This window comes from Phocoena phocoena, chromosome 10, assembly GCF_963924675.1.
Source record: "Phocoena phocoena chromosome 10, mPhoPho1.1, whole genome shotgun sequence".
NCBI classification, from domain to species: domain Eukaryota; kingdom Metazoa; phylum Chordata; class Mammalia; order Artiodactyla; family Phocoenidae; genus Phocoena; species Phocoena phocoena.
In genome coordinates, this window is record NC_089228.1 from 91,626,045 (window position 1) to 91,647,471 (window position 21,427).

At 39.4% G+C, this 21,427-nt stretch overlaps 1 protein-coding gene across 1 annotated transcript in view; it reads left to right on the top strand.

Moving 5' to 3' along the window:
• Positions 1-21,427, top strand: part of KIF13A (kinesin family member 13A) — a 215,293-nt gene that overhangs the window by 107,975 nt on the left and 85,891 nt on the right. The window contains exon 4 of the mRNA XM_065886006.1: positions 9,745-9,805. Within this exon, the coding sequence (XP_065742078.1) occupies positions 9,745-9,805 (61 nt within the window). The remainder of the gene's footprint in view (positions 1-9,744; positions 9,806-21,427) is intronic.

Consider the following 21,427-nt stretch of genomic DNA (forward strand, 5'->3'; position numbering starts at 1 on the left):
ATAAGGTCACAGACACCCCAAAACACACCATCGGATGCGGTCCTGCCCACCAGAAAGATCCAGCTTCATCCACCAGAACACAGGCACCAGTCCCCTCCACCAGGAAGCCCACACAACCCACTGAACCAACCTTACCCACTGGGGGAAGGCACCAAAAACAGCGGGAACTACGAACCTGCAGCCTATGAAAAGGAGACCCCAAACACAGTAAGTTAAGCAAAATGAGAAGACAGAGAAACACACAGCAGATGAAGGAGCAAGGCAAAAACCCATCAGACCTAACGAATGAAGAGGAAATAGGCAGTCTACCTGAAAAAGAATTCAGAATATTATAGTAACGATGATCCAAAATCTTGGAGATAGAATGGAGAAAATACAAGAAATGTTTAACAAGGACCTAGAAGAGCTAAAGAGCAAACAAACAGTGATGAACAACACAATAAATGAAATTTAAAATTCTCTAGAAGGGATCAGTAGTAGAATAACTGAGACAGAAGAACGGATAAGTGACCTGGAAGATAAAATAGTGGAAATAACTACTGCAGAGCAGAATAAAGAAAAAAGAATGAAAAGAATTGAGGACAGTCTCAGAGACCTCTGGGACAACATTAAACGGACCAACATTCGAATTATACGGGTCCCAAAAGAAGAAGAGAAAAAGAAAGAGACTGAGAAAATATTTGAAGAGATTATAGTTGAAAACTTCCCTAATATGGGAAAGGAAATAGTTAATTAAGTCCAGGAAGCACAGAGAGTCCCATGCAGGATAAATCCAAGGAGAAACACACCAAGACACATATTAATCAAACTATCAAAAATTAAATACAGGGCTTCCCTGGTGGCGCAGTGGTTGAGAGTCCGCTTGCCGATGCAGGGGACACGGGTTCGTGCCCCGGTCCGGGAGGATCCCACATGCCGCGGAGCGGCTGGGCCCACGAGCCATGGCCGCTGAGCCTGCGTGTCTGGAGCCTGTGCTCCGCAACGGGGGAGGCCACAACAGTGAGAGGCCCGTGTACCGCAAAAAAAAAAAAAAAAAAAAAAAAATTAAATACGAAGAAAAAATATTAAAAGCAGCAAGAGAAAAACAACAAATATCATACAGGGAAATCCCCATAAGGTTAACAGCTGATCTTTCAGCAGAAACTCTGCAAGCCAGAAGGGAGTGGCAGGACATATTTAAAGTGATGAAGGAGAAAAACCTACAACCAAGATCACTCTACCCAGCAAGGATCTCATTCAGATTCGACGGAGAACTTAAAACCTTTGCAGACAAGCAAAAGCTAAGAGAATTAAGCACCACCAAACCAGCTTTACAATAAATGCTAAAGGAACTTCTCTAGGCAGAAAACACAAGAGAAGAAAAAGGCGTACAGTAACAAACCCAAAGCAATTAAGAAAATGGTAATAGGAACATACATATTGATAATTACCTTAAATGTAAATGGATTAAATGCACCCACCAAAAGACACAGACTGGCTGAATGGATACAAAAACAAGACCCATATATATGCTGTCTACTAGAGACCCACTTCAGACCGAGGGACACATACAGACTGAAAGTAAGGGGATGGAAAAAGATATTCCTTGCAAGTGGAAATCAAAAGAAAGCTGGAGTAGCAATTCTCATATCAGACAAAATAGACTTTAAAATAAAGACTACTACAAGAGACAAAGAAGGACTCTACATGATGGTCAAGGGATCCATCCAGGAAGAAGATAATAACAATTGTAAATATTTATGAACCCAACATAGGAGCACCTCAATACATAAGGCAAATACTAACAGCCATAAAAGGGGAAATTGACAGTAACACAATCATAGTAGGGAACTTTAACACCCCACTTTCACCAATGGACAAATCATCCACAATAAAAATCAATAAGGAAACACAAGCTTTAAATGATACATTAAACAAGATGGACTTAATTGATATTTATAGGACATTCCATCCAAAAGCAATAGAATACATATTCTTCTCAAGTGCTCATGGAACATTCTCCAGGATAGATCATATCTTGGGTCACAAGTCAAGCCTTGCTAAATTTAAGAAAACTAAAATTGTATCAAGTATCTTTTCCAACCACAACGCTATGAGACTAGATATCAATTACAGGAAAAAAACTGTAAAAAATACAAACACATGGAGGCTAAACAGTACACTACTAAGTAACCAAGAGATCACTGAAGAAATCAAACAGGAAATCAAAAAATATCTAGAAACAAATGACAAGGAAAACACGACGACCCAAAACCTATGGGATGCAGCAAAAGCACTTATAAGAGGGAAGTTTATAGCAATACAATCCTACCTCAAGAAACAAGAGAAAGCTCAAATAAACAACCTAACCATACACCTAAAGGAATTAGAGAAAGAAGAACAAAAAACCCCCAAAGTTAGCAGAAGGAAAGAAATCATAAAGATAAGATCAGAAATAAATGAAAAAGAAATGAAGGAAACGATAGCAAAGATCAATAAAGCTAAAAGTTGGTTCTTTGAGTAAATAACCAACATTGATAAACCATTAGCCAGATTTATCAAGAAAAAATGAGGGAAGACTCAAACCAATAGAACTAGAAATGAAAAAGGAGAAGTAACAACTGACACTACAGAAATACAAAGGATCATGAGAGATTACTACAAGCAACTATATGCCAATAAAATGGACAACCTGGAAGAAATGGACAAATTGTTAGAAAAGCACAACCTTCCGAGACTGAACCAGGAAGAAATAGAAAATATGAACAGACCAATCACAAGCACTGAAATTGAAACTGTGATTAAAAATCTTCTAACAAACAAAAGCCTAGGACCAGATGGCTTCACAGGCAAATTCTATAAAAAATTTAGAGAAGAGCTAACACGTATCCTTCTCAAACTCTTCCAAAGTATAGCAGAGGGAGGAACAGTCCCCAACTCATTCTACGAGACCAGCATTCCCCTGACACCAAAACCAGACAAAGATTTCACAAAGAAAGAAAACTACAGGCCAATATCACTGATGAACATAGATGCAAAAATCCTCAACAAAGTACTAGCAAACAGAATCCAACAGCATATTAAAAGGATCATACACCACAATCAAGTGGGGTTTATCCCAGGAATGCAAGGATTCTTCAATATATGCAAATCAATCAATGTGATACATCATATTAACAAATTGAAGGAGAAAAACCACATGGTTATCTCAATGGATGCAGAAAAAGCTTTCAACAAAATTCAACACCCATTTATGATAAAAACCCTCCAGAAAGTAGGCATAGAGGGAACTTAACTCAACATAATAAAGACCATATATGACAAACCCACAGCCAACATCGTTCTCAATGGTGAAAACGTGAAACCATTTCCATTAAGATCAGGAGCTAGACAAGGTTGCCCACTCTCACCACTATTATTCAACATAGTTTTGGAGGTTTTAGCCACAGCAATCAGAGAAGGAAAAGAAATAAAAGGAATCCAAGTCAGAAAAGAAGCAGTAAAGCTGTCACTGTTTGCAGATGACATAATGCTATATGTAGAGAATCCTAAAGGCTCTACCAGGAAACTACTAGAGCTAATCAAGGAATTTGGTAACGTAGCAGGATACAAAATTAATGCACAGAAATCTCCTGCATTCCTGTACACTAATGATGAAACATCTGAAAGAGAAATTAAGGAAACACTGCTATTTACCACTTCAACAAAAAGAATAAAATGCCTAGGAATAAACCTACCTAAGGAGACAAAAGACTTGTATGCAGAAAACTATAAGACACTAATGAAAGCAATTAAAGATGATACAAACAGATGGAGAGATATACCATATTCTTGGATTGGAAGAATCAACATTATGAAAATGACTATAGTACCTAAAGCAATATACAGATTCAATGCAATCCCTATCAAACTACCACTGGCATTTTTCACAGAACTAGAACAAACAATTTCACAATTTGTTTGGAGCCACAAAAGACCCCGAATAGCCAAAGCAATCTTGAGAAAGAAGAACGGAGCTGAAGGATTCAGGCTCCCTGACTTCAGACTATACTACAAAGCTACAATAATCAAGACAGTCTGGTACTGGGACAAAAACAGAAATATAGATCAGTGGAACAGGATAGAAAGCACAGAGATAAACCCACGGACATATGGTCACCTTATTTTTGGTAAAGGAGGCAAGAATATACAATGGAGAAAAGACAGCCTCTTCAATAAGTGGTGCTGGGAAAACTGGATAGCTACGTGTAAAAGAATGAAATTAGAACACTCCGTAATACCATACACAAAAATAAGCTCAAAATGGATTAAAGACCTAGATGTAAGGCCAGACACTATAAAACTCTTAGAGGAAAACATAGGCAGAACATTCTATGACATAAATCACAGGAAGATCCTTTCTGACACACCTCCTAGAGAAATGGAAATAAAAACAAATATCAACAAATGAGACCTAATGAAACTTAAAAGCTTTTGCACAGCAAAGGAAACCATAAACAAGACGAAAAGCCAACCCTCAGAATGGGAGAAAATATTTGCAAATGAAGCAACTGACAAAGGATTAATGTCCAAAGTTTACAAGCAGCTCATGTAGCTCAATATCAAAAAAACAAACAACTCAATCCAAAAATGGGCAGCACACCTAAATAGACATTTCTCCCAAGAAGACATACAGATTGCCAACAAACACACATGAAAGAATGCTCAGCATCGCTAATCATTAGAGAAGTGCAAATCAAAACTACAGTCTCACCTCACACCAGTCAGAATGTCCATCATCAAAGAATCTATGAACAATAAACATTGGAGAGGGTGTGGAGAAAAGGGAACCCTCTTGCACTCTTGGTGGGAATGTAAATTGATACAGCCACTATGGAGAACAGTATGGAGGTCCCTTAGTAAAAATAGAACTACCATACGACCCAGCAATCCCACTACTGGGCATATACCCTGAGAAAACCATAATTCAAGAAGAGTCATGTACCACAGTGTTCATTGCAGCTCTATTTACAATAGCCAGGACATGGAAGCAACCTAAGTGTCCATCCACAGATAAATGGATAAAGAAGATGTGGCACATATATACAATGGAATATTACTCAGCCATAGAAAGAAATGAAATTGAGTTCTTTGTAGTGAGGCGGATGGACCTACAGTCTGTCATACAGGGTGAAGTAAGTCAGAAAGAGAAAAACAAATACCGTATCCTAACACATATAATTGGAATCTAAAAAAAAAAAAAATGGTTCTGATGAACCTAGGGGCAGGACAGGAATAAAGATGCAGACGTAGAGAATGGATTTGAGGACACGGGGAGGGGCAAGTGTAAGCTGGGACGAAGTGAGAGAGTGGCATGGACTTATATATACACTACCAAATGTAAAACAGATAGCTAGTGGGAAGCAGTCACATAGCACAGGGAGATCAGCTCAGTGCTTTGTGACCCCCAGAGAGGTGGGATAGGGAGGGGGGGAGAGTGACGCAAGAGGATATGTATAGCTGATTCACTTTGTTATACAGCAGAAACTAACACACCATTGTAAAGCAGTGATACTCCAATAAAGGTGTGTAAAAAAAAAAAAAAAAAGTCCCCCGTCTGCCATAGACTAATTAAGATACTAGTGACTTCGTAATGAATAGGTGAAATAAACATTTAGGAATTCTAATGAAATTAGTTAGAAGTCTTGAGTAAATATATTTCTCTAGTATAATGTGCTGGCTTTGAAGAAAATTATTTTATTTGAAGTGTTTAGTTTCTAAAGAATAACTCAAGAAAATGGTTTTGTTATCTCTTTTGAAATGTCAATGATTTTGTATTAGAAAATAAGAAAATCATGTCCTCTTTTGTTACAAATCTTTGTGATTAAATTATAATTAAATTTTTAGCCATGAAAAGAAAGATAATAGTTTGTGAATACTAGTTTATTGTACTAAGAAGATTGCAAGGGAAATGATTGGGCTACCTAAGACAAAGAAATTATTTTAAACATCTTTAACACTGTTTTTATAACAGTCATACCAAATAATTATTCGAGCAACAGATAATTGTTCTAATTCTGAGCAAACTACAAATTATACTTGATGTGGCCATTCTTGTTTATCCACATGAACCCTGGAATGATGGTGCTGAAGAGGACTCATCTAGTGACCAAAACTGTATTTGACCCTTGAAGGAATCAAGTTCCCCGAAAATGTGCATCTGAAAGTAATGCAACACTAAAAATCTATCTTGCAGTTTGAACTTATACGTTTTCATAACAGTTTATCATGTTCATTCCGTGTTCTTATCTGCATTCCAACTTCTTCTCCCGGTATTATGTTTATTTATTGAAAAAATGTTACATACAGTGGCTGCTCTATATGAGGTACCGACCCAGGCACTAGCATGAGACAAAGCCCCTGCCCCCAACGCGTTCACCTTTGAGTGGAGGTGAGACCCACACCAGTTGAACTAAGCCATAAAACAGGAGCACATGTGGACTAGTGCCACGGGAGCTATAGAGTGCTGTGGAATTTCATAGGAGGAGGGGGATCACTGGTAACCTGCATTAAATAAAAAAATGATAACAAGAATCTTTTCAGTTGCTTTGAGTTTTTAGGGAAATCCTTCAGATATCTGGGCTTCAACTTTCTTACTGATAAATGTTGAGTAAAAGCATAACCTGTACTCCATGACTGGTTTGAGGGAGATGACCATTATAAAATGCTTGTGATCAAAGGTTTTGAAATTTGAGACATAATTCAGTTCAGGGAGAGGCCAGTTTTTGGCAAGAAAAGAACAATTATGTCTGCCAGTACTATCAGGGCCCTTTCTCCTCTGCAGAGTTTTAACATTTGTCTGAATTTGGGAGGGTGAATGCCTAAAATGAAAAATTGTTATCTTCCTTTTTATGAGCAAAAACAACTTTAGACTATTAACCGTCTGTTAGAAATGAAAGTTGGCACAGAATTTGGAATGATTATTACTAAGGGTAGACCCCCCCAGTTTTGGGATGGATTTCATTTTATTTCAAGTAACATTACTGTGAATGTAAATCTCTAGCTTTCTAAGCTTGTATGCAAAATAGCAAGCTGTTAAATACAGGTTTTAGGTAGGTAGGAAAAATTAACATACAGGAAATAAATTATTATTTCACTGTATGTAGCAACTACTAAGAGGAATTCGTTGAGACTTTAGAGGGAAACAATGAACATACCTCGAAATGGAAAGTAGCCTCTGTTGGCCATTTAAAGTGAGGAAAGTTGATTTAGGTCAAGAGGAAAGGAAAATGTCCTGGGGTTGAAAGTTAAGTGTTATAAGATGCCATTAAAGGGAGGTTGTAGAATCTCCTTTTCTGGAAATGTTTAAAAACACGAGAGATCTTCATCTCTCAGAAGTGTTGAAGTTCAGTCCTGCCTTGAGGCAGGAAGATTAACTGGATTAGCCTGTGTGGTCTCTCAAGTCTTTGGAAGAGCCCTTGAATGCAGTAAATATTTCACACTCTGTTGGCTGAAACTATTGTTTCATAGCTGTTCCTTTTAACCTTGGTTGTCATAAGACCAGAGTGAATGTTTGTATAAATAACAAAACTGAATTTGGATTTGACGTTGATGATGTAAGTTGTGTGTGTACCTGAATCAGTTTTAAAAGCATCAAAGTACATGTAGTGCTGAAACTATTCAGAGCGTAATTTAGTCTTTTGATGATGTGGAAAGTCCCTTCTTTCTTGCAAGTTCTCAATGACAGTAATCATGTAATAAGTAATTACAAAGCAACTACTATGGACATTGCAGGATACAAATATGAATTAGGTATGGTTCCTGCTTTTAAGGATCTTTGTCTACCAGGGGAGATAAAACATATGCACACATCATATACATGATAAGTGAAAAATAAAATAATCGGGATAGGAGTCACACCAAAAAAAGGATTAAACAGTGTTGTGAGAGTTCAGAGAAGAGAAAGCAAATCCCTTTTGGTTTAACCAAGGAATACTTCCTGGAAGAAAAATGTATTGAACTGGGCCTTAAGGAGTATGAAGCATTCTGAAGGGTGGAAATAAAGAAAATGACAGAGGTGGAATTGTACTTAGCAACTCCAAGGTACGGAAAGTTCAGCTGAAGCTTAAGGAAGTTGGGGGACAAAGGCTGGAAGGGTCTCATATGGCCAGTCTCAAGTGCCAGGTCAAAGTGCTTGGGTTCTGATTGCTCAGTGCTTACGATCCCTTGGCAATGATTAAGCATTAAAGGGTCTCTGTCCCTTTAGGATTGTAATTTACCATTAGAGTTGCAAGCGGGGGAAGGCTGTAACAAGGAGCCTGTGAAAGTCACTTCTGAGTCACCTGAGCCAGTTTGCTTGAGGAGTATGCTGAGAAACACTAGTTTCAAGGCATGTTAATAGGTGTTACTCTCCTCACCAAAAGTAATTGAGAAATAAAAAAGTTACAAAGGGCTTCCCTGGTGGCGCAGTGGTTGAGAGTCCGCCTGCTGATGCAGGGGACGCGGGTTCGTGCCCCGGCCCGGGAAGATCCCACATGCCGCAGAGCGGCTGGGCCCGTGAGCTGTGGCCGCTGAGCCTGCGCGTCCGGAGCCAGTGCTCCGCAACGGGAGAGGCCACAACAGTGAGAGGCCCACGTACCGCAAAAAAAAAAAAAAAAAAAAAAAAAAGTTACACAACTAAATGGGTTTATTTGCTGGAGGACTTTTCAGAGACTTTAATATTGAGAATTGCATAGAAAATCTTAAGCAGGGTTAAATATCTACCATTTCCGGATGATGTAATCTTTATTTCATGGACTGTCTCATGAAACTGCTGTTCCTTGGTGCGCACTTTGGGGAACGTTGCCTGACGCATTTGCTAATGATGGCTGGAACATGAGTGGTGGTCATATGCCTGGAAAACATTGATTAGATGTGTGTCCTTATGGAGGCAGCATCAGCCATTCCTAGTACATAGCAGGCATTCAGTAACTACTGCAGAAAACTAAAACATGCAAGAGTGAATTACTGATTTTTTTTTCCAAATCTTATTCAATTTTTTTTTTTTTTTTTTGTGGTACGCAGGCCTCTCACTGTTGTGGCCTCTCCCACTGCGGAGCACAGGCTCCGGACACGCAGGCTCAGTGGCCATGGCTCACGGGCCCAGCCGCTCCACGGCATGTGGGATCTTCCTGAACCGGGGCACGAACCCATGCTCCCTGCATTGGCAGGCGGATTCTCAACCACTGCGCCACCAGGGAAGCCCCCGAATTATTGATTTATTAACAATACTTGGCCCAAGACTGGGAGTCCAAGATTTACGGGAACGTGGGGAGTTTTGACAAAGTTGTGGCTATGCTAGATAATGGTAGCATCATGGAAAGTTAGAAGGAACTGGTTTAAATGAAAGTTGATCACTTTAGTGTTTCTTGTGAAGCCACGGAAGGTCTGGCTGGAGAGTTTCAGCAGACGCTGGAACCATAGACTTGGGAGAGAAGCCATTATTCTTTCTCACTAAATGTATCATTTAAAAAATTTTGGCTAAGATGTCTCCTTGTTCGAATTATGGATAAGTAGCATTTTCTATATGCAACTTAGTCTAATATAAGAAAATAACCATCAATTTAGTCTGAAAGAAGCTTCAGGGTTAATAAAGCATCAAACCTATGGTGTTTTTTCGCTTTTTTGTTTTTTTTTTAATAAGACAGTAGCAGGCACCCTCATCTTCATCAGTGAATTTTTTTTCAGTCTGATTTACTCATGGAAGTTAATTAATTTTTAAGTTTAATGTTTTGTTCTTTCATTCAGGTATTTGCGTTTGATTATTGCTTTTGGTCCATGGATGAATCTAACACTACAAAATATGCTGGTAAGTTGGCTCTCTCTCTGCACTTGGCGGTTAGGCCTCTGGCCTCTTCTTCCGTTATGTCTGTTTTCTTTAATTATTCTGGATCTCTGTTTTTCCCATAAAATTCGCACTCATTCTTTCCAATTCTGGCACGTGGGCTTTGAAGTCAGTAAGATTTGGTTTTAGGATCTGGTTCAGCCATTTACTTGCTGAGAAGCCTCGGACAGGGTTTTTTCCCAAACTCATTAAGCTTCAGGTTCTTTACCTGTAAAGGGGGTATGAAATGTCCTCAGAGGTGTTCCAAGGATTAGAGATAACGAGGAACCACCTCAGGCCTTCAGTGGAAGCTGTTGTGGTTCTTACTCGAAGAGGAGGTTTAATGTGCTGTGCCTTCCCTTGCCTCTAACTTTCAGGGTAGGCACTGCTCCGCTTAAGCAAGCAAAGCGCAGATGCTGTTGGTTTCCAGGGCCCCCTCGCATCCTGAGTGTTGTAAAGTAGTCAGTGGTGATATGAACTAAAACTGTACATTCTTCGGGGAAGCATTGCCTCAAGGCCCCACATTTTGCTATTGTTCCTTCCTTGAGGCATTTTATCCCTACTCGATTAAATACAGAAGACTGCTAATTTTATTTGTGATCACAGGTGAATCTTCACCTTTCCTAGGAGTTAAAATTACTTTAGCTCAAGAGGGAAGCATTTGTTTTAGTGGAGGAAGTCTTTGTTCCTTCCCTTCTGACTGTGACCCCTTTTTCTTAGATATATAGTCTTAATGAGCGTTTTCTCCTTTTTTCTACTTATAAGAATGTCAGCTGAATGACTTTCCCATTTACGAAAGAAAGAAAGAGAGAAAGAAGTATTGAAAGAAAGAGAAAGGAAGGAAGGAAGAAAAACAGTGAGGGGGTGATGGAGAGGATGTAGATCTTAAAAGATTAGAGGGTAAAAGAAATTACTTGCTTATAGGAAATTTTGTTTATTGATAGCCTTTTCCTTGCTGCATAAAGCAAATCTGTTGAGAAATTATTTGATGTATAATTTTTTCAAAAGTTAATGGCTGGAGCTAGGAAAATTCCTTCCATTGCTCACATTGGGTAAATTAGCCTTTCTTCCCAAACATCATTCCTGCAACTTCAGCAATGTATTTTATTAATGTGAGTAAATAGTTCTTCATATTGGTTGTAATTAATTTGTCTTTTTATCAGTCCTTTGGGAGTCTATATAAAAAATTCTACAGAGTCTAGGAGAGTCGGCCTTGACTGTTAGCACAGTATAATTTTGTGCTGGGTGTGTGCTTTTGGATTTAAATAAACAAAAGTAAAACACTTCATACTGTGACAGAACCAGATGAGGACAAATGCTATGGCTATACAAAGTCCAATCTCTCACTCTGTTCTGTTGATATTCAGGATATAGTCAGATATAGCTCCCTGTATTAGAACTCTTACGCAATTGTCACATACTTCAGAGGACTCCTCATCCCTTATAGATAAAAATCTGTACTCTTTGGATGACATTTAAGATCCTTTATTTTATAAGCCCATCTACCTTCCCCACCCTCTGCTCCCTGACTCCCCACCACCCCTTCTGTGCTCCAGCCCAGTGTTTCTTCTTATTTAACCGAGGAAGCCAGAAAGTCTCAGAATAGTTCCTGAAGTCTTCATGAAACTTCTACTGTGTATGCAGCCTAGGAAGCCCTTGAGAAGTTATAAGCTAAGCTGGAAAGCAGAGGGATGCATGACAAACAACAGGAAACATTGTGAGATAGTATTTAAGCTCTAAATTTTACAGGTTTTAAGGACTATAGAAAACCCAAGGAGAGGCAAAACGTGGAAAGACTGAAGTTGCCTGGGAAGTCCCATCATAGAGGAGATGGGACTGAAACTGGACATAAAAGTTTAGCATAGATTTAGCCACGGGGCAGTGTGGAGGGCATCCAGACGAGAGGAAGCAATACAGTGTCAAGGAAAGCACACGGACTCTGAACTCCACCCTGGGTTTAAGTCTCAGGAAGCTCGCTTTGGTTCTCTTAGACAGTTTAATCTCTCTGAGTTACAATTTCTTTTCTGTAAAATGGGAAACATGGCAGTGATAATACTTACCTTACATGTTGTTATAAGGGTTCAGTAGGTAACTTAATGAGCTGACCAGTGGAAGGTGCCCATAAATGATACTTCGTTTGGCTTTTCTGTAAGTGAGGATGCAGAAGTGGGAGTGAGCATGGTGTATATAACACTGGTCTGAGCAAAAGATGCATTTTGGGGGGGAATCAGTGGGAGACCTACTTGTACATGTTAAGTGAGGCCAGATAGTAAGAAAGTTTAAAAGCTAGACTAAGAAATGTAGATGATATGGTGAAAAATAGGGGAGGGGCTATTGGAGTAATGGGGTTAAAATAATGCTTCAGGAAGATTGTTTTCTCTTTCTTTTCCGTATCTCTACAATCACATCCTCCATTACTGCCCATAGAGACCATTCTAGCTTTCTGCAGCGTATCACTCATACCTCTGAATGTAGGACAAACTTTTTTTTTATTACTAGAGATAATTTTATTAAATACAGATGATAAAATTAAAATGTGAAACTCAAGATTTCTGTAGCTCTTCATTACAAATAGTATGTGCCGAAGTATTTTAAAAGATAAAATGATTTTTAAACATTTTGATAGCTTAAACGTTACTCAATTTTAGCTTGCATGATCACATCTAATACCATGTGTCTGGTATTAATCCTGAAATAGGATTCTTTTGGTCGATGGAGCAGAGTCTATTTACAAAATGTGAGGAGACAGTTTCTTACTCTTTAGGTATCCCCATTATTGTGCAAATTCTGTGACCACCTCAGCAAAAAGTAAAATTCTTGCTTACTATTCTTTCAGGGTTTTTTGCACTCATTGTAAATAATTTGCCTAGTGAATATATTACTAGTAGATTAATTGATTGGTTTCTATACTAATATGATTTCCTTTCCCTTTTTTTAAATTTAATTTTTATTTTATATTGGAGTATAGTTTGATTTCCCTTCTCTTTAATTAAAAAAAAAGCAATTGCTTCTTAATTGTGAATAGAAACATTAAGATAGAAGCATTCATTCTCTGATGGGACATACAAGAAACGGAGAAGGGGAAGCACATAGTTCCTGAAACTGACCTATTTGTCAGACTCCATGAATAATGGCATCGTTGATACTGAATCACAGCTCTTGAGGCAGCTCTCAAAACTTGGGGGGCAGAGAGGAGGAGGGAGAGGGGAGAGAGACAGATGAGTGCATGGATTGAAAGAGCAAAGAGAGGCTGTCAGTTTCATGGGGTGTGTCAAATGTTAAATTCTCAATTATGTTTTATGTTACTCTACTCATTAAAAGCTATAGCAAGCAAGAGCTTCCACTCTCAGACTGATTTAGAAACCCATAATTCTATAGTAGATATAATGGCACTGCATTGGGTTGGGTGGAGTGGTGGAAGCATGTGGGCTTTTAAATCGAACTGCCTGGGTTCCAGTCCTGCCTCCCCCGCCTTTTTTCTATGTAAGGTCGGGTGAGTTTTGTTTCCTTTTAGGTTAAATAAGGCTGATAATAGTTCTGATCTCATAGGGTTGATTTGAGGACTAAATGACCTGTTCATGTAAAGTACTTAAACCACAGGAAATGCTCGCTTAATATTTATCATGGGGCTTCCCTGGTGGCGCAGTGGTTAAGAATCCGCCTGCCAATGCAGGGGACATGGGTTCAAGCCCTGGTCAAGGAAGATCCCACATGCCGCGGAGCAACTAAGCCCCTGTGCCACAACTACTGAGCCTACGCTCTAGAGCCCGGGAGCCACAACTACTGAGCCCGTGTGCCACAGCTGCTGAGCCTGCACTCTAGAGCCTGTGCTCCACAGCAAGAGAAGCCACTGCAATGAGAAGCCCGCGCCCCGCAGCAAAGAGTAGCCCCTGCTCGCCGCAACTAGAAAAAGCCCACGTGCAGCAACGAAGACCCAATGCAGCCAAAAATAAATAAATAACTAAATTTAAGAAATATTTATCATCATCTTTATCACTGTCACGTTGTAGCAGTAGTAAGGATAGTAGCATCAGTCCTTTGGAGAGAAAATGCATTGTGTGTGCTGGTATTTATGAGACCTGGTTTTGCCACAAACTGCTAAACTTTGGGGATGTCTGTTTCTTCATCTGTGGAAGGAGGATATATAGCCTAGAATGATCTCAGATCTCTTCCAGCTCTCAGATTAAACATGAATCAGACGTTTTATGCTGGCCACACAGCTGTTGCAGTGGACTTTTCAGAGTCAAATCAAAGGCTTGTTTGTTAAGCCATTTGAATTGCATTGAATCATGCTTTGAGACATTTCACAACTTAAATATATTATCTCTTATTACCACCTTTTGGTTAGCGAGTCTGCGCATGATTCTGAATCTTTAAGCAAAAACCCTTGTGCCAGGGCTAAGAAAAAGCAGAAGTAACCTGCAGAATTAGGCACCCACAGCATGGGATTTCTACGTAAATCCGTTTCCTCTCCCCAAGCCCATATATACATACACATAAACATAGATCAGGGGCTTCCCTGGTGGCGCGGTGGTTGAGAGTCTGCCTGCCGATGCCGGGGACACGGGTTCGTGCCCCGGTCCGGGAAGATCCCACATGCCGCGGAGCGGCTGGGCCCGTGAGCCATGGCCGCTGAGCCTGCGCATCCGGAGCCTGTGCTCTGCAACGGGAGAGGCCACAACAGTGAGAGGCCTGCAAAAAAACAAACAAACAAAAACCATAGATCAACATTTAGGATTATAATGTTATTATAGTGAATACTGATAAACTTGAGAGCATCATAACAGATAATAGGCCTTTTTAAATGTTTAAATCACTACTAATTTCATTTAAGGGCTTCTTGATAATAAATCAGTACATTTTTTATCACTGTCTAAAATGTGTCCTGCTGGTTAAATAACAATGACTTCCAGTAACCATGGTTTTGCTTTTCTTCCTAGCAGGAGAATATTTTTCATAAACCTGTTTTTCTATAAATCTTCATACCAAAAATAAAAATCAGTCTAGTGGTGGCATATCTGGGTATCTACATGGACAAGAACATTTCCTGACCTGAGAGATTCTAAACTGTTGACTTACAAATTATATGACAGTTCTCACCATATGGTATGTCGCTCAGATTTGCTGAAACCTGTGTTTTCAGGCATTGTAATACCCTGCAATTCAGGAGAAACGTTCTACGTCTGATTCTTGTTCTGCTAACGTTGCTTTGTACCCCGAAGGAACAGCTGAGTGCCTCCTAGCTATGGCTATTGCAGTGGGGAGAATAGCCATGTTTGATTCTGTTCCTATGATGGGAGCGTTTATGGGCTCAGAGGTAGAAATGATTTCTGTTTTATATTGTTTAACTGTGCATCAAAATTTACATTCTAAAAGTTGACAGTAGCCAAAATAGAACCAGTTTTTTAAGCAGACTTCCAAAATATTTGTTAGAGCATATTGTATTGATTCATTATTTTACTATTCAAGTGTATATGAAGACCTCAGCAAGTGTCTTGTATAGAATAAATACTCAGTAATTGTTAGCTGTTAAGTTTATCAAAACTGTGGAAGTTTTCCCTGTGGTTATGAGAAGCAGTAGTAGTTGACTATGTGAAAAGTTTGTTAGAGATTCACTGTAAATGGTGCATGCCATCTTAAAAGACATTTATGAAACTGACTGCAGAATCCTTCTAGATTTTTTTTTCTCTTTTACAGTCTTACAAATTCTTACCCATACCTAATCTGACAGTTCTTTTAGGGGCTCACCTTTATCAAGTTGTTCCTAAGTAACCAAACTAGTTTTCTTAGAACCAGCAGCTCTCTTGTTGCATTTGTTAATTATGTAATTACAGAGAAGTGTAACTGACACAAACCAGTTCAGGAGCAAACACAACTGACCCTTTGTGAGAACATAACTCAGCTGGTGGGAGTCCAGAGAGTTGTCTACCAGTTGGGTGATTTAGTGTGCAGTAAGCATGCATCAGTGTATTTTACAGATGGAAGAGAGAATGTGAATTGAGAGAATCGGGTAAGTGAAGGTCAGTTAAGAAAAATTTCTCTGAGATAAAGTAAGCTAGGCTGACACTGTTAAATTTTTTACAAGAGTCTGTGTGTATGCTTCTCTTTCTTCTCATCTCTACTCCCACATTTTTTAATCCCACCCAATGCTGCCTTCTTCCACTTGCCTTTCTTTGTCGACATCTATTCCTTAGAGTATTTCTTGGCGCCCAGAGACATCACTTAACTTAGTTAAGTGTGTTTAGAGGGGTGGATAATAATAACGACAATAGACAATAGAGTTCTGAGCACTAGTTTCCCAGCACTGTGCTCACCCCTTTATCTGCAGCAGGTCATTTAATTGTCAAAACACCGAATCAGGAGAAACTGATATTGCCCCCGTTTTACAGATGAGGAAACTGAGGTTCAGAGAGGCCCTGCTGCTTGTAAGAGAGCTGAAAGCAGTGGTAAATGTGGATTTGGGTCAATGACAGTTATGTGTGAAGATTTTATGGATTCTACTGCAATCCCAGGCTCTCCTCTCTTCTCTCTCATCCCAACAAGAGGCTGTGCCTAGGGAATCATGTTATTGGAGTACTCTGGCTTGGAACCTAGCCAGGAATAATACTATTAACATTCTCCCTTCTGTCAGAAGTTCTCCAGAGTCCTGAATGCCTGTGTTTGGTTTGGGCTTTGTTCTCACCTCCCCTCAAGTGCTGTCAATCTTGTGCACCCCACAATCCAGAAGAGATATTGAGTCAGGTCTGCCTCTGTGTCACAGGGACACAGTGGCAAACACTGTCGAGCAGGTAGAGGTGAAGAACAGCTCCTTTTTCAGCAGTTGTTATATGTGAAAGTACCCTCCTGAATCACTCCAAAATGCATTCTCTGTGAGACAGTCCTCACAGCTCTTTCATCCGGGGCCCCGACGCCTGACCCCTCCTCTGTGACTCAGCCACTTTATATGGCAACAAAGAAAGGAGCTGAGGTTCACTGCCAGCTCATGACTGGCCCCAGCGCTGTCAGGGGGTGGAAACACCCATCTGGGCGAGTCACCCAGGCCGTGCTGCAAGGAAAGCTCCTGAGGACTGCAGTACTGATAGCTCCCAGATGCCACTGTGGAAAATGGCCCCGTGTCTACCTTTACCCTCCAGGCCCAGGTTCTCAGGGTCGTTTTACCAAGCCCCTTAATGGCAATCTTCTATAGTTTATTAAAACTTAAATCTCCTATCATCAAGTCAAGCCTTTAAAGCCCTAGTTCCTTTATCTAAGCTCTGTACTTTTTGGTCATTTAACTTAAACCAGGTTTAAAGTCACCACATGTGACAGTTTCTGAGAGTTGCACTGTTTGAGGGAGAGATTACCTGAAACCTCATCCGGGTTCGGCATTCCTCACCCCTTCGGGTATGTGTGAGGTGCCTGACTGGCCTTGCACTGTCTAGGTGCTCGGATTTAGAGCTGGGCCACCTGCCAAGTCCAGACTCATCACAGTCGCTAGTGCTGTCAGCCTGGTTAGGAGTGGAAAAACACCCTCACAGACGCACATGCCCAGGAACTCCAGATCATAAATATTGAGCTTAACCTTTTTTTTTTCACTATTAACTCCAGTGAAAAAAGAGATGGGGAAAAGAAGGAAAACTGGGGATTCTGTTTAAAATGATAGAATCGTGTTAAAATCCCGGCTGCTCTTCCACGCCACTACCTTAGAAATATTCTGTGTACATGTCACGTCCAGCCTTGTATCTCCATATTTAGTGCTTTGGTCAGCCATGATCTATGTGAGACTGCCTTGGTTCATGCAGATTGTGAATAAAACAAGGTTATGCCCTCTTATTTTGTTCTCCCATTTCCTAGAGCATAGCCCGCTGTGATGTTTCACCCTGTTCCTCGTAAGCAGTCAAGTGTCAGCATATGCATGATATGCACTTTCCCTCCCATCCCTAGTTTCTCTTCTGTGCTTTGCTATCAGAGCCCTGCTGCAGCGAGAGAATTACCTTGGTTACTGAACTCCCAGTGCACACGCCTGGTAGCTTTGAGGCCATTGCTGCTCTTCCCAGGAAGGACAGGTTACGCACAAGTGTGGAGACTCAGGGTGTTAGCTTTTCAGAGAGCTGTATCATGTGTGACTCAGGGTTGGGCGGGTCAGGTCTGTGACTTTGCTTGCAGAAATTCCATACAGGAACCTTCTCTACTGTTCTGACATTGTGTTGTGGTTGCTTTGGGCATGCCTGCGTTTTAAGACTTGTCTACACAGCTATAGGAGTCTAATCATAAACCCCACAGAGGAAACTGGCATCTTGGTCATGGTTATGAACAAGTGAGACGCTTTGGATTCCCCGTGCCAGGCACGTGGAGCTGACTTCTGTAGAGTGGCCATCTCCCCTCTGGCAAGGGTCCTGCGGAAAAGTCACAGGGTCTTGGGTTGGACTGTGTTGTGCCTTTGTGTGGTTTGTCTGGGATAGAAACAGGTTCGCATAGGTCCTCTTGCTTCCCTCAGGACTTCTGAACTTGCCCTTCCGTTTCCCTTCTGGGCTGGTACGTATTTCCCTAGACAAGTGGCACTTCGTCCCATTTGAGTGTGAACTGGAGTCGGGAAACATTTAGGGTAGGGATAGTGCATCTTTTATGGATTCCCTGATTCCCACTCTCCAGCATAAATAGCTCTGTGTGTGTGTGTGTGTGTGTGTGTGTGTGTGTGTGTGAACTAAGCTTCTAAAAGCAGTTGACAAATTGCTTTTTTTCTATGCCGAAAAAAGGGACTGCTGTGTTTAAAAAATAAAAAGGAACAAAGTAAAAAGAAACAAATAAACAAAAACACCTTCAGTCTTTTGGATAAACCAGACTCTCCTTAATAGACTGTATAAGGGTCTTTGATGGTTAATATTTTCTGTCCATCACAGAGTGAAGTGTAGCCACTGTTCATGTTTCATGGAAAACTGGTTATGCTGAGGAGGACAGAAGACCGTATAGAGTCTACAGGGCATTTTTAGGCTTTGGTTGACGGTCTTCACTTTTTTCAAATAATCATTTGTTTTACCAGTGGTGGCTGAAAGTCAGCAAACCAAAGAATTGATTAAGTATAACCCCAGCCAGGGATTCATAGAGCTACAAAGGCACCAGAATAAAAAAATAAGGGGAGCTCTATAGAGTCTGTTTGCATTCAGTTTTATTGATATGATTTATTTAGTTGTTTTTTTCCCTCTACCTTTCTGAGATATCTTAATGTTATAAAAAAATGGTAAATATTTTTCCTCCACTGGACAACATGGGTTGGCGTATTCTGGCCCAGATAATAATTAATGATACTGTTCCTTCTTCCTCTCCTCATCATGACCCCCCCTACACATACACACACATTCACACACCCCCTTCTTTCTGTCACGTGTGAGTATACCACCATTACATTTCGTCAGTGGAATTTTAAAGGTGGGACCACTAGAGGTGCTAGAGAAATAGCAATAAATGATTCCTTTAATTTTTTTTTTCTAAGAGTAAGTATCTTTTATCTTTAAAATTGGATCGCCTCATAGAATTGTTGCAAAGATAGAGGAACTATTGAAGGAAAAATAATTAGATGATTACCTCCTTTTCTGCACCAAAATTAATTATAGTTGATTAAAGATTTAAGAGTTGGTATTAATTATGGATATTAGCTAAAATATATTCTAGACTTTTATTGGCCACGCACTATGGCAAGTGCTTTACTGTACTGCCTTATCTAATCATACCAGCAACCCAGTAAGAGAGCAACTATTATTCCTGTTTTACTAGTGAAGGAGATCTTGCCCAAGATTACATAGCTGATAAGAAGTAGAATTCAGATTTGGATATAAAACTGGAAAAACCAAAAACAAAACTAGAAGAAAATATGGGTGAATAACTATGTAATTTGGGGTAATAATAATCCAGAATGATTTTGGAAGCATAACATACACCATATAGATGAAAATCATAAAGGAAAAGATGAGAGATTTGAATATGAAAGACCAAAAGCTTTTGTATGACAAAGAACAACATAAGACTGAAAGGTAAATGACAGATTGGGGAAAAATATGTACAATATATAATAGACCAAAGGTTAATATCCTTAATATATGATGGATATTTTAAAATTAATACTTAATCAATTACTAAACCAATTGATTTATAAAAATAAACGTAGCACCCAAATAGTCAGTTTACTGAAGAGTAAATACAAATGGACAGTAACCTAAGGAAAGGAAAATTTAAATTTAACAAAACAAAAGGCTTTTTTTTTTTTTTCTGTTAGTCAAAGCCAGGAAGAATGATAATAGCCAGTGTTGTTGAAGGTGTAGAAAAAAGATTCATGCATTGCTAGGAGAGTTAGTGATTTGATTTTTTTTGGAGTTTTGCCTAGTAAAGTCAATAGAAAAGTGTACAAAGATAAATGTGTAAGAATAAATATTGCAGAAAAAAAGAAAAAGGAAATAATCTAAGTATCTATAATAGGTTGTATCAGTTAATAAATTGCATGTTAAGTATACAGTGGAAATTAAGCAGAGCTATTAAAAATGTTAATGTTGATGAATCTTTGTAGAGGTGGGAAAGTATTCATTATTTCTTAAAAGATAATAAATTTCCCTTGAGACATGAAGTCGTAGACAAAATGGATTCCATTCTCTCTAGAATCCAGTCTTGCTTAGATTTGTTAAAATACATGAACTTTACAATATAATTCTTTGTATTTTTCCTTTTATAAATTGTGTTTTGGGATAGCTATTTAAGGATGGAAAGGAAAAAAATTCTTTCCAGAAACACAGTATAATTGTCTTCTACTTTTTCATATTCCATTTTGTGTTTCCCAGAATGTTTTCCTTTCCTAGTTATAACTAAAACTTTATTAAATACAGTAAATCTCAATTATATTCTCTCTGTCAAATGTAACCATAAATATCTAACTAAGAGAAGTTGACTTTTTGGAAAGCATATTTGTACATTTAGTGGAAATCAAAGAGACTGGTTTATTTTTTTCAGTCATATATATTTTGTTTCAATGTCTAGGAGGTAACTATGGATGTCAGTAAAAGTGTAATCTGTAATTTTTATCAAAGTTATTCGATTAGTTGTTACATATTATGTTGACACATCTGTTCACACCCCAGGGCCTTATTTAACAAAGACTATTGTAATCTTGAGGGGCTCATTAGAATTTCAAAAACAGCCATACTTTATCCAAAGTGTAAACCCTCCAATTAACTTTTTAAGTTCAACCAACAATATTTTGATGCCTCCGTCATCACTAATGAGGAAAGGGACGCCCAATTAAATACACATTAGTCTAAAAACAGTAGTGTCACCAGAGCAATTCAGTAAATAAGAGTGTGTACTGTGTGCCAGGTACTCTGCTAAGATGCAACAGCTCCTGTTTTCAAAGGAGTTCACAATTCAGTGGTAGAGACAGACATGGGAAAAAAAAAAAAAAATACTGCAGTGTGTTGAGTTCTGGGAGTTTGTTTTAAAATAAAAAGACATACCACGGAGACCAGAGGTGGGAATAACTGATTCCCAGTGTCATGAAGCCTGAATCACCGATTATGGATGGGCCTCAGTCCATCTGGGAGTCAACACCCACAGGCCCTGCCACTCGCTGGTGGCCCCATCTTGGGC